The sequence below is a fragment of the Dendropsophus ebraccatus genome, chromosome 3, assembly GCF_027789765.1.
Source record: "Dendropsophus ebraccatus isolate aDenEbr1 chromosome 3, aDenEbr1.pat, whole genome shotgun sequence".
NCBI classification, from domain to species: Eukaryota; Metazoa; Chordata; class Amphibia; order Anura; family Hylidae; genus Dendropsophus; species Dendropsophus ebraccatus.
In genome coordinates, this window is record NC_091456.1 from 33,105,451 (window position 1) to 33,119,664 (window position 14,214).

Genomic DNA, 14,214 nt, shown 5'->3' on the forward strand with positions numbered 1-14,214 from the left:
CCACTTTAGATAAACATACTAATGACCATACAAAAATACAGATTTTAAAAATAAATTGCTGGTTGTAAAACTATTCCTACCGGTTTGGGTAAATCTATAGTCACTTGTGAACCAAACCTATAGAAACAACCTTGACGGTATACCTTGTAAGTTGTCCAGGCTCCCGTCAGGGTCAGTGGCATCACACCTGGAGTTATGTTGCGTTGTAGATCTGCAGTGTGCTGGCCAGACGCTGCAGGGCACTGGCATGTGGTGCATCACATGAGTTAACCCCCGAGGGGGAGCCCTGAAGGCGTAGGTTCAACCTTAACCCCTTAAGGACCGTGTCTGAAATGACCTTAAAGACCAGGCCAATTGTCACTTTGGTGCTTTAGTTTTTTCCTCCTCATCTTCTAAGATCCATAACTCTTATTTTCCACCTACAGGGCCATGTGAGGGCTTTTTTTTAGGAACAGATGTACTTTGTAATGGCATCTTTTAATCTGCCATAAAACAAAATCTGCCACGGCAGAGGGGGGCCGGCATGAGAGACGGATGGAGAGGTTCGGCCAGCCTCCCGAAAACTACGTCATTTTCCCAAGATGGCAGAGTATAATGCACCACACTTACGGGTCTAGCGTGGGTGGGGGGAAACACGGGGAAGGGGGCCATTCACATACATAACATACATTACAAAGTTGTATAACTTTGTAATGTGTGTTATTTTGTGAATAATTGTTTAGCGCCGCATTACCCCTTTAAAATGGTTATTGTGACTCATATTGCTTTTATTTTTCTTTACCTACGGGGTCGTATGAGGTGTCATTTTTTGCGCCACGATCTATAGTTTTTTATTAGTAACATTTTTTCCTAGATCAAACGTATTGATCTTTTTTTATAATTTTTTTTATACATAAAATGTAATTTAAAAAAAGCAGTTGCTGCGTTTTTTTACCGCTTTTTGTTCACGCCGTTTACCGTGTGGGAACAATATTGTTTTATTTTAATAGACCAGACGATAACGCATGCTACGGTATATTACATATTAAGTTATATTATATACATAATAAATTATAAGTTATGTGTTTTATGTATAAAATGGGAAGGGGGGTGATTTTCACGTTTATTGAGGGAGGGGCTTTGGGACATTTTTTAAAACTTATTATTTTTTTTTTTTTTACACATTTTAAGTCCCTTTAGGGGACTGTTACATCAATACATTAGATTTCATGCACTGATCACAGCTATGCCATAGCAAAGCAGGGATCAGTGTTATCTGAGATCTTCTGAAGATTCAGAAGATCAGACTGCACGGAGGTAAGGTGTATACCTCTGGCAGTCAGGTCATACGATCGGCCGAGATGCTCCTATCACTTACACTTAAAGCCGTGATCACAGAGTTTAAGGGGTTAACGGAGGGCTTCCGTGCGATCGCAGCAGCCTGCCATTGAGGGTGACAGCCCAGCTGCTAATAGCAGCCGGTCCTCACCCGCTCTGAAGCGAGCTCAGCCCCTGAGCACGGCCCCCCGGCAGGGAGTACATGTACGCCCTGATGCGCCAAGTCCCAGGCGGCGGGGGCGTACATGTATGCCTCCGCCGTCCTTAAGGGGTTAGGGATAAATCTAGGTCTTCAAGGCTACCACTCTGGGGTTAACTCACGTCATACACCGGATGTCAGTGTCCTACAGTGCAGATCTAGGAATGCGTGTTTTTTTATGTTGTTTCCATAAGTTTGGTTCATAAGTGACTAAAGATTTACCCAATCCTGTAGGAATAGTTTTATATCCAGTGATTTATTTTTAAAATCAGTATTTTTTGGATGGTCTTTGGTATGTTTTTATCTCAAGTGGGATCATTTGTATGATCTGTGTATTTTTTTTTTTTTGAGTAATGTTTGCGTATTTTTGTCAACTTGATCCGTAACCCCTAAACCGGTAGTGGCAGGTGGGGTGGAGGGGACCCGGACTATTTAAGAAGTGGTTTCTAAATGAACTGGATATACCAGGCTCCATGACATTGTGTTTTACAACAAACAAAATTGTTTGCTACGCATTATGGCCGGTTTTCATCAAGCGGCATACATGCGGGTGCGATCAATTAAATATTTCTATAATGGCTTGTTAAACTCAGTATACCAAAGCATTATTGCTCGTTACTGACAGACATACCACTATGGCAGGCCTGAAGCACCCTGCCCCTCTTTCAAATATCCAACTGAAGGATGGGATCAGACTCATCTCTGTTCCAAGAAGCTACAGCAGGGTCCTGGCTGTGTGTTACAACTGGGATCCTGCTACTGGCACTGTGACCCTATGATTGGGATGAGCGGAGTTCACCCAAAATTGTATTGTTAATGGTCACCAGGACATGCAGAATTTGCCCAAAACTGTTAGGTGGTATAACAAATTAAAAGCTATATAAACGCACAGTACATTAACAAAACATCCAAAATGAAGATATTTCATAATGTTGGCTTCTATACATTTCTTTTTTATGTTTTTGTAGCTTAAGGGTGCGTTCACACGTAACGGATCAGCAACAGATCGGCTGTGGATCCCTGCCCTGTACACTTATGGGCAGACAAACTCACAGCAGGATGCACATCCCACTGTGAGTATGTCCACAGCTCGCCCTGTTAACCCCCCCGGTCGCCGGAGCGTACTTCACCTGGTCCCCGCTCAGGCTAGCTTCAACGGGGTAGCGTACTGATTGACCAAGCGGGACGTGCCGGGAGTTACGAAGCAAGCTGGAGTGGGGACCAGGTGAAGTATACGCTCCGACGGCCGTGGGGTTAACGGGGCAGGCTGCGGACATACTTACAGCGGGATGTGCATCCCGCTGCGAGTTTGTCTGCCCATAAGTGTACAGGGCAAGGATCCAGAGCGGAACTCGCTGCAAATTCGCAGCGAGAAATCCGCTGCGGATCAGTTATGTGTGAACACACCCTAAAAGGGTATGCCAGTAAAAAAAAAAAAAAAAAATTCATTCAAATTAACTGGTGACAGAAAGTGCCTGAGATTTGTAATTCACTTCTATTAAAAAATATCTCAAGTCTTCCAGTACATTATGTTTGTTAGGAAGTGGTCTATTCTTTCCAGTTTGGAGAACAGGAGAGGTCTTTTATATGGATTTTCTACTGCTCTTGGGAGTTCCTGTAACGAACAGCGGTGGCGGCAGAGAGCACTGTGTCAGACTGAATACACCACTTCCTGCATGACATACAGCAGCTGATAAGTAATAAAAAACTAGAGATTTTGTAATAGAAGTAAATTACAAATCTCTGGCACCAGTTGATTTAAAAGAAAATAATTCATTATATGCATTTACTAAATGCTAATATAAAATGAAAGCAGCCTTATCATATTATCGCAATAAAATACCTAATGGATGAGCAGGTCATCAAGTAGGAAACACAAAGCATAAAAAACTGAATTTGTAAAGAGATGTATCAATAGTAAAAAAAAATTACTGTGTGGAACACATTAACAAATATTTTATGTAATTTCCTATTCATACAACTCCATTAATGTGTCCATACCAAACTCAGATTGACTCCCTGGGTATATTATTCTGAATACATAGTCTGTTGCTTCATCTTCTTCCTTGTCTGAAGTGGACTCTGAGGAACCCTGAGGACTTCTTTTTCTAAGCTTGGGAAATACTTTGCCCTAAGTTGTAAAACGACAAAAAAAAAAAAAAAAAATTTGATTAGAGCAAAAAAACCGCATTCGTATTGCTTCTCTACTTTAATGCTTTAGGCCACATTAAAAATAGAGTACCACAATAAACAAAAGTTAAGTACAATAAGTATACAGAAATGAACAACATGCATTATACCTCATTAAGCAGGGGCACAGTACACACTACATTATATATTAAGGGAGGTGGGTGCAGTGCAAAAGAGGACACAGTGCACTAAAACTTAAAAAGGGGACACAATGTAATATAATAAGGGGTCACAATGCAGTATAACTGAGGGGATCTGAACGACCGCTGCGTGTATGTAATTCTGCCGGCCGCTTAACCCCTTCTGTTGCCGCCCGGCTCCCGCTCTGTATACATTACCTGTCCTCGCTGCACGGGGTCCCGGCATACTGCTCTCCTGCCCGGCCAATCAGTGTGTTGCCCTGCCGCAGCCGGCAGAATTACATACACGCAGCGGTCGTTCAGACCCCTATGTGTATGTATTGAAAGTGATCTGCCAGGACCTAGCCGAGCGTTAACGCTGCGAGTCGGTACGTGTGAAGCTACTCTAAATTGAAATCTAATTTACCATTTTCAAAGAAATTGACTCTAAAATCTAGGCAAATTAATCTAACTAATTTGAGTAATCACCCAGCCCTATTCGCTCAATTACTGCAGATGGGCCATGTGACCACCACTGTGACCACCAGGAAGCTGCATGCTTTTATGCATAACAGTAAGTGGTGTCTCCCGTGTAGGTGTTGCATCATCACCAACCAGATGCCTCCTGGCAGCTCATAGACTACTTCCTTTCCCACCAAGTCCCACCATCCTTGTTTCTCTGTACAGCCCAATGTATAGAATGTCTGCCGTCCTTAAAGTGACTCTGCTTTTAATCCAAGATCTGTCCTGGGGTCCGTTCGGCAGGTGGTGCAGTTATTGTCCTAAAAAACAACTTTTAAACTTGCAGCCCTGTGTCAAATTGGTGTGGCCTAGACTGTTTATGCCCTAGGCTTGCACTGCCTCTCCATCTCTCCTCCACATCCTCTTCACCATTAGGAATGCTTCTGGGCAGGATTTTTCCTATTCTTCACTTGTCTGAACACTGCACAGGGGCCTTAACTATCCAGCACATGTGCAGTGTTCTGACAGGTGATTATTAGAAGAAATCCTGCCTGGGGGCATTCCTAATGGTGAAGAGGATGGGGAGGAAGGACAGTGAGGCGGTGCAAGCCTAGGGCATAGAAACTGTAGGCCACACCAAATTGACACAGGGCTGCAAGTTTAAAAGTTGTTTTTAGGACAATAACTGCACCACCTGCCAAATGGACCCCAGGACAGATCTTGGATTACAAGCAGCTATCTGTCAGTACAAGCAGTTTCGGGGATGTGTCAAAAGTTTTGATCGGTCCGGGTCTGATCGGGAGACAGAGCTGGGCGGCTCTGGCTCCTGGTACTGTATCACGTGAACAGTCAGACTTATCAGTTGAGCACTGACTGATCACGTGACACTGAGCCAGGAGAGGACCATGCTTACCCGCGGTCTTCTCCAGGCTCTATATCCTGATCGGTATGGGTCTGAACACAAAGCTGGACCGATTAAAACTTTTGACATATCTCTATGACATGTCAAAAGTTTTGTGAAACAACAGTGACACTTTACCAGGGAGACAGCTGTGTCATATCATGTAAGATGCAGAGCTACTGCAGTGATAAGACGCCACTCTCTCCTCCAGAGACATCATGGGAAACGTAAGCAGCATTAGGACAGTTATATCAGATGGAAAGAAGAGTCAAATATCGAGACTGTATTTAAGTGTTATTTAATCCTAGGAGAAGAAGCCTCTGCCAGAGTTATCAGGCAGCAAGGTATTCTCCTCTGCCCACTGTGAACACACATGTTCTCGGCTTAGTCGAATATGCATGTGTTTTAGGGATTTTGGGAGTAAAATTTGTCCGCTAAGGCATATAGTCACTAATATAGAGGAAATCTAGATCCAAAAAACTGATTTTCTGCAACAAATCCACCATGAATTTACAGCAAAATCTGCATGTTCTGCAGACTCACAGATTTCATCCCTTAACATTGAAGGGGTGAAAATCCAATAAAATTGACAACAGAAACTGATAACTGTTTATTTACTTCTGTGGATTGCAATTACTGCAAAATGGTGCGTTTACACAGGCAGATTTATCTGACAGATTTTTTATGGCAAAGCCAGGCACAGACCATAAACAGGGAATGGGTCATAAAGGAAAGACTGAGATTCCAAAATCTGTCAGATAAATCTGCCTGTGTAAACGCACCATTAGTTGCATTAATTTGCAGGTAAAATCCACAATGATTCCATCCTGCATGGATTTTTGAGCTTCTTCATCGTTTGCCTATTCATAATAAACATAAACGGCAGTAAAATGTTGTGTAGATTTTTTTGGGGTGTGCCATAGTTCTGAAGATGAAAGAATGCAAAGTCAATTTTTCCTTTCAATTGGTTTTATAAAAATCTCCACAAACGCATTAATATATCTTAAATACCTTTCCTCTTTGTGACCACAATGGAGGATCAAGTTGTCCATGAGGGAGTAGACCATTTTCAAGACAGGAGAGAAACTGGAGAAGATGCCCTCCACGGGGGAACCTGAGAGGAGGTCTTTGTATTCCATCTTGACTAACTAAAACTACGGTGCCACCACTGTCAACTGGATGTTGAGAAACAAAAAGCACAAATTAGCAGATAAGAGGTCCTGATTAAGGGAACCTGTCACCAGTTTCATGCTGCCAGAACCATGGGCAGCATGAAACAGGGACAGCCTACCTTATAAGTATACTCCTAACAACTGCAACACTTCAGAGGGATCATTGTCATAACTTTGACCAGGAACCTGGCTTTGAGTCAGCCAAAATGCCTTTGGTGGTTTCTCCCTGCCAGTTGGCCTTGATCAACAGATCTCGCTCAATTTTTGTAGAGGGAGGGATATATGACTCTATCCTCATGGGGCTGCTGCTCACTGTAAGTTTCTATAACTCTGTACACTGCTCTTGCCATTCTTCAAGAAGAGCCGAGCGGTGCCAAACAGAAACAGGGCCCAGCACTGAGCTAAATGGGGTTAATGACACCCTCACTAATGAAAGCACCTGATATGTCGCTATGACATGTCAGTTTTTTTAAAATAACATTTACCCTTTCAATATTTAGACTTAAAAGTGAATTTAGTACTTTCAATATTTAAAATAGAAATGAGAGCACTCGCAGCCTTTCTCCCACCCACACAATGCAATTGTTTTACGCACAAAAATAAAGAAAAAACACACCTCAAGAAGCGGTCAGTGCTGTTTGTCTCATTTCTATTTTGAATAGTGATAGCTGATATCTCACAGTATAGCGAGCACCTGGTAAAGCAGTAATAGTGTGTCCAGACTTAAGGATCCCCCACAGCCAGCGGGGAGAATATATATTTTCTATTAGTGCCGGAGTGGTCATTTTCTAGTTGTTGTTCAATGTACTACTTTGCCTGATGAATTTTTTTTTTTTATAGAACCTGGTTGGCACGGAGATCCCGGTGGTGCTGCCTATTTTTTAAACTGCTGCCTGGTTCCTGCCATCTGCGCTGGTTTCTTAATCTGCAATTGGGCCCACTCTGTGCACTGGAGGCTGGCCCAGTGCCCACAATGCACGGATATCTCCTCTCCCTGGGTGACACACCTCCTTCAGAATCTGGCTGCGTCACCGATGGGAGGGGAAATGGGTGAAGTGGGGGTGCTGGACTCGCCTCCAGGGCGCCAAACGGGCCTAGCTGAGAATAGAGTAATCGGCACAGATGGCGGGAACCGGGTGCCTGTTTCAAAAATGGTTGGCGCTACCGGGATCTACGCGCCAACAACCACCAGGTTATATACAAAAGTTTCAATAGGCAAAGTGGTATATTTGCTTTAATGGCTACACAGTTAGTGTGAACAATATAACAGTCCACTAATAAAGTAAGTATCTAACCACATAATTGTGTAACAAAATTCAAAACATGTAAATTCAAGTGTTCAACTCTTATTCAGATGGAATGAGGAAGAAGCATGGAATCACTATTTGTCATTCAGGGTGGTTTTTAGCATCTCAAAATATTGCTCTACTAGATTCATGAGATAAAAAAACACCCATGGAGCCTTCGTTCTGTAAACAAAGTTGTCTTGTTACAGGTTCAGTCATTCCAGACATGTAAGTAGTAGGGATGGGCGAATAATCAAATTAATTCCATCTAGTTGCACAGTCACTGCCATCTGATTTAAATTTCGCAAATTTGATTTGGCTATGCCCCTGTGGACATGGGAGACGGTAGCGTAGCCTGTGTTGTAGGGGAAACCGGGCTCACAGAGACACAGGTTATAACATAAATCAGTGGGTTGTATGTAGGGGCAGCTGCGCTGACACAGGCCTTGCTTCCTCGTTGACGACCTGCGATTTCTGCACAGCCTGTTTACATTCTCTGCAACCTCCCCGGGTAGCGTCCAGGATCGTCATGCCTCCCTCCATGTCTGTGCCTCTGCTGGTTTTTAAATAAGTTTGGGTATCAGCCAACTGTCTCCATGTCCACTCTCTCTCTACCCATCTGTATTATCCATCTTCTTATTATCTGTCTAGAAACTATATGTATCATTTTATCTATTTCTTTCCTCTCCAATTATCTATCTATCTTCTCTTTCTCCCACCTATATATCATCTGTGTAGCACTTCCCTCTCTGCCCACCGGCTGCTGAGTGACAGCTGTCTGCCTTTACACAGTATATATACACATAGTTAGATAAATGCCAAGAGCTGATGCTCATGAGTATCAAGGACTACCAAGCGCACTCACATAATGAAGAGGACTAGTGTGGTGCAAAAACTTTGTCTCTGAACCAGCTGCACAGAACAATGTAAATAATAAATCAATCAATCGTTCTATTCAGCCTCTCTTTCACTAGTTTATATTACCGTTAGGGTAAAGATTTGAAGCCAAAGCCAGAATGGATTTGAAGAGTGAAGAAATCTCAGGCTTTCCTTTATGACCTGATCTCTGTTTATAGTCTGTTTCTGGCTTTGGCTCCAAATCTTTGAGAGATAATCTGTCAGATAATCCTGTGTAAATGGACCCATAGATAGGTCAATTAAACCTCCAGTAAGGTTAACAAAAAAAAAAAAAAAAAAAAACCACATGTGGCATAAACCATTCTTCCCCATAAACCTCTGTCTACAGAACCTTATGAAGTAAGATGTATAAAGTTTAAAATAAAAAAATAAAAAATGTAGATGCATACCTTGTTGGTGACAATGCAAATACACAATTTCCTCAAGACGAATAGTCATTGCATAGTCCCAATAAACACTAAAAAATATTAACAGAGAGAAACAAATAATATAAAAGAACATTTAATAGTTCAGTCGTACTCTCATATCTTAGTGTGTATCTAAAAATCTAATTTCATACACTTGTTCACGCCTGACCCCAGGTTGGGTGCACTTGTTCAGGATGCCCCTAGCACATGAACAGATCCACAAACCCCACAGAAGCAGGAAATGCTTTTCTGTGCAGGTTTGGGTTGCTGTTTTTTTTTTTTTTTTTATGTATATATAATTCTGATGTGCTTTCCCATACAGTTGGTCATTGCTGAAAAAACCTTTTTGACACTGAGCTGGACAGATTTCATTGTACTTAAAAGAGAAATATGTTGGGTCTTTGTAATTAGGACACATACCTGGAGGTTTCCCTGGCAAAAGCTCCAAATGTAGCGCCATTGTTCTCAATATTTACTACTGTATAATATAAACAACATAGCCCAAGATTATGTCCACATTTAAATAGTCTGCATTGTGGTCACATATTTTTTATTAAGCCCCGTGAACAGCATGGTGATGATAATAATCACATGAGAAAGGCATTTAGACTGACCCAAAAATGTTGGTTTGTTTAAATATCAAGCTGTCATTTGTGAATACTTCTGCAATGTTCTGCGTTATCCGTGAGCAATTCTACAATTGCTTTTAAAAATATAATGTAGTAATGTAATTGCTGTCAAAATTCATGGGTATTCGTAGATATCTTACACTGATGGTCTATCCTAAAGGATGAAGAAATTGATTAACCTTTTTACACTGGAATCTATGTTTTTATACAGCAAAAGATAAGCAATTATTTTTTATTTTTTTATTTTATTTTACAAGCTTCTGTACTTTTGAGTGCTAAATAACCGTTTGGGTGATCTGTTAACGTGAACTGCTAGTACATCAGAGTAGCTATTATCAGCCATTATCCATCCTTGTTTTAGCCACCTTTGAAGAGCTGTCATTAGATAAAGATAAGACAAATATATAAAAGTATTATAATGAATTACCACAACTAAATGATGCTATGACTCCTCTGAATTTATTAGAATATATTCCTATAGCTATGAAAAGATGTCCCAAAGGAGTGTCTACTATCCCTAAAGATGTTGCCCGGGATAAAACTACATTTAACTATGCTGCTGGGACTGTAGAGGAGATGTCCGTGATACATACTCACCTCTCCCATACCGCCTGCTCTCTGTTGCGGTCACCAATTTCAAAACAACCGGTGACGTTATGTTCCCTCTAGAACTGGAATCTCAGTATAGGTTCCATACTGGTTACGCTGAGCGTATATTTCTGGAGGGAATGGCGAGTGACAAGATGTTATGAAATTGCTGACAGCTGAGGAAAGCGGGTTTACCAAATCTAGCAGCGGACCGTAAGAGGTAAGTATATAACACCGACACCTCTCCTGCAGCCCTGGCAGGACAGTTAAATGTATTTTTATCCTGGACAACCCCTTTAAGTCAAACCCATAAACAAGATGTCACATTATCTGTGCTGTATTGCATTATATAAACTGGATGAGTTTTCAGTTCCTCACTGACAGCTCATACAAATCAGGCTCCTGCCTCAGTGCAGGAGCCTGAACACTTACAGAGGCCAGCAGCCCAGAAGCACCGCCCAGGTTCTGGGCTGCTATGATTACAAGTGATGGACTATCTTCCTCCATACTCCCCATAGAAGGCCGTGGTTGGCGTCTATGTGGTTAATTGCCTGGAGAGGAGCGCGGCTACTCTTTGGACAGTGGCGGTGGGAGGAGGGTATGTGCAGTAGCCAACTTCTGTCGCACAATCACCATCAGGGACAATGGGGTGAGGAAAGGAAAACATGATGTTCCGGTAACGTCATAATGCAGGAACTCCCTGCTTTTCATGACGTTCCCGATACGTCATTTTGCAGCAAAGGGGTTAAAAAGAAAAAAGTATATTTTTTCAATTCAGATAAAAACTGGTAGCAATAAGGAAATACACAGCCACCTTTGCTGCCACTGTAGTTTGTGTCTAGAACTGCAGGGCTATCTAAGATTATCGTGGATAGCCCTACAGCTCCCAATTCTCTGCTCTCATCTAGCGCTGCGGCACAGCGATATAGAAGGCAGGGTACCATTCTGCCCTGTACTGTATACTTTTCTATTATATTCTAGCACAGGGAGCGATGATAGTAATCTATCACCTTAGCCTCTGAAGTACCCCTTTATTCCGATCCAATAACTCTTTCTTGATGCATTATTTTTCTGTCAATCAATAACAACAACATTGTAATACTGTTTTACAAGCCAACGGCTCACCATTCAGCAGCACAAGGCAGTAGGAAATACTCAAACTTCTCATATCAGCTAAAGTTTTTTTATGGACTTTCTAGATGTTCCAACTTTGAAGGTATTTTAAATTAAAGATTCACACAAGATGTGCATGCTGGCACTGTCCCCAGTTTTAGGAAACCAAGCTTGGACCTCACCGTGACTCTCCCTTGGTTTGTGTAACTCTACCGTAGGTGGTGCTCAGCTTGAGAAAACAGTCCAGTAAAGTCTTTGCACAAAAGGATAAGATGAAGTGCGTCAGCTCACCAAAATCCGTTAAAAGATGCTTTATTTGGACATAGAAGGCATCAATAGCAGGTACTATCCACGGCTCGTCTCGAGCCGAGAAGAAGCGTTTTATATGTGAAACGGCCGTCGCTCTGTTTATTTGTGGATAGTACCTGCTATTGATGCCTTCTATTTCCAAATAAAGCATCTTTTAACTGATTTTGGTGAGCTGCCGCACTTCATCTTATCCTTTTGTGCAAAGATTTTAAATTAAAGGCAATAAGGGTTCTCTTTCAGGTCAAACAAATGGGGCAATGACACGTGACATATGTTATGCAACAGTATCCTTTCTAATACAGGTTTTGGTTTACTGTAAGTATAATACTTTGGGTTGTATCATTGCTTTCATTCTGCATATTTTATTGCAAAACTATTCACTTTGAATATAATTCTACCTACAGTGCTTCTATTTTAGGGAAAACTGAAATGTGAATATTCCAAAAGATCATTCTGTTCTTCCCCCTATTAACATTTTCGCTCGTATTGCACAGGATAATGTCAAGATACCTGCAAAATTTTAAATTTAACTGCATTACCTTAGCACTAACATGTTATTAGTCATAGAGCCTTAATTATTCAGTCTTTTCAATAACCTTATCTTGGAAAAAAGTACAACCGCGTCTCATATCACCAGACTTACAGTAAGTGCACATCATATATTAAAATGTCAAACTAACTTTCCTGAAAAAATCCTTCTGGTTTTTTATTTCTCTGAAGTTCGTAAAATAGTTCTGAACTCCGCAGCCAATCCATGCTGATGCCTCAACGACAAACACATCAACTGGGCAGCGTAAGAGATCACCGTGCAGCACCCATTTCACTCCAACCAAATAGTACCTCACAGTGCACATAATGTCCCACCTGCAGTGCTTAAAAAAATAATTATTAAACAAACCAACACCACAGTACAGCAGTCCTATCCTCATTCCCACCCATCTAGCTAGGTGGCAGTCCCCTCTTCCTAATAGTAACAGCAATGACTCCTGACCCCCTTTAGCGCCTCTAATAGCGGCATTTAGCCCCCTCAGCACCTTTTCTAATACCAGCAGTGACCACCTTAGCACCTCTTCTATTGGCAGCTACCTTAACTCACACAGGGATCAACAAAGGAATCCCCACGTCGAAGTACACAGTCCGGGGTTATCTCCCTGGGAATATATTACCCAGGCAGTAGTAAAGATGTAAGGATGAGACGAAGGAGATAGGATAGAAGCGTTTCCAACCTCTGCTGTGGATCCTCATCAGCTCCCCTATGCTCTTCACACTCAGATGCAGTGACTTGTTGAAGGATCTGTGAGATCATGACCTTGTCATAATCACAGGTTCTTTACCTATTTCAAGTACGGAGCCTACACGGCTGGCATTCTTAGTGTGTCTCTTCCTTAAAGTCCCTGCTGTATGCACTTTCAGACACACACAGGACCAATGTCAGACCACACGCCTCACCAAGCAGCACCTTACAGTTTAAGAAGCGCTGCTCTAAACTACTCCACTCTGGAAGACAGACTAACAAAAAGCACCATGCTGTTTCTTTCCTCTTTTACACGGTCAGCTTAAAAATAAACTCCTAGAAATCCACACTCACTCAGCGATGTTTTTTTAGGGCTATGATACAAAAGATACAGGCGCACTGCGCCAAGAGAGCGATACCCGACGTACACAATAGTGTGCATATAGTGGATAAGTAACTCGTCAAGTCATATAAGCCAGTTTGGTGCAAACTATTTGCAAAAGTAAATATACCTCACTGTACAAAATGCACAGAAGTGGCCCTTAAAGTAAAAGTTTTTTTTAAATTACTAATTAAGAGACAAATACTTAAACATGCTCTCTTTTCTAAACAGTTTCTATCTTCATATTGTAATATTTATTTTATTTTATGTGTATTATTATGGGAGCCAGCCATCTTCCCTGAGCGATTTTCAACAGCAATTAGCGATATGCTTTACAGTAAGCCCCATGGTCATAGACACAATGACATGGCGCAGACCTTATTCATATGAAAGTGAGCATTTTCTAGGTATGTTCTGTGACCTGTGTATAGGTCATTCTACTGGGGTGGGGGTAAACACTGAGTTTCTGTACATGTCTCACTGCACCCACAAGGAAGCAGGATGTTAACAATGGAATAGAGCACACAGGCCGAGAGGTACACAACATGAGATGTAAAGAGAGCCAAAAGAACAATGTGATATTATAGGAGTTAGCTGGAGAGCAAGCTAAAAAGGTCCTACCTCTTCTGCTCTCCTGCATTTCACTTCCTCCCTCTGTCCATCTCTGCTCATAACATCCACAAACTAAGGGGGGGGGGGGCGCAGGGGCATCATGCAGGCAATCATCAAGAGCTGTCTGATATTACCGATGTTGCAACGTCGTTGGGAAGCTATTGGACATTGCGTGCAGGCATAGATTTGGAGCAGAGAGGAAATGAAGAGTGCTGGAGAGCCGAAGAGGTAGGACCTTTACTGCTACCCAGATAACCCCGGATAAATATTAGGAACAATATGATATTAACATAAGCGGAGAAGGAGACCAGAGGCTGGAGTCCAGTCAAATTTAACAGACTGTATACATTATAGCATGGTCCTAAATGATGAATTT

The 14,214-nt window shown here is 41.9% G+C and overlaps 1 protein-coding gene across 2 annotated transcripts in view; it reads right to left on the reverse strand.

Moving 5' to 3' along the window:
* The window catches only part of SGSM1 (small G protein signaling modulator 1), a 113,301-nt gene that overhangs the window by 34,284 nt on the left and 64,803 nt on the right, over positions 1 to 14,214 (reverse strand). For both annotated transcript variants that reach the window (XM_069964108.1, XM_069964109.1), the window contains 3 exons: positions 8,954 to 9,021; positions 6,200 to 6,363; positions 3,518 to 3,647 (listed from right to left, as the gene is read on the reverse strand). In XM_069964108.1, coding sequence (XP_069820209.1) covers positions 3,518 to 3,647; positions 6,200 to 6,363; positions 8,954 to 9,021 — 362 coding nt within the window. The remainder of the gene's footprint in view (positions 1 to 3,517; positions 3,648 to 6,199; positions 6,364 to 8,953; positions 9,022 to 14,214) is intronic.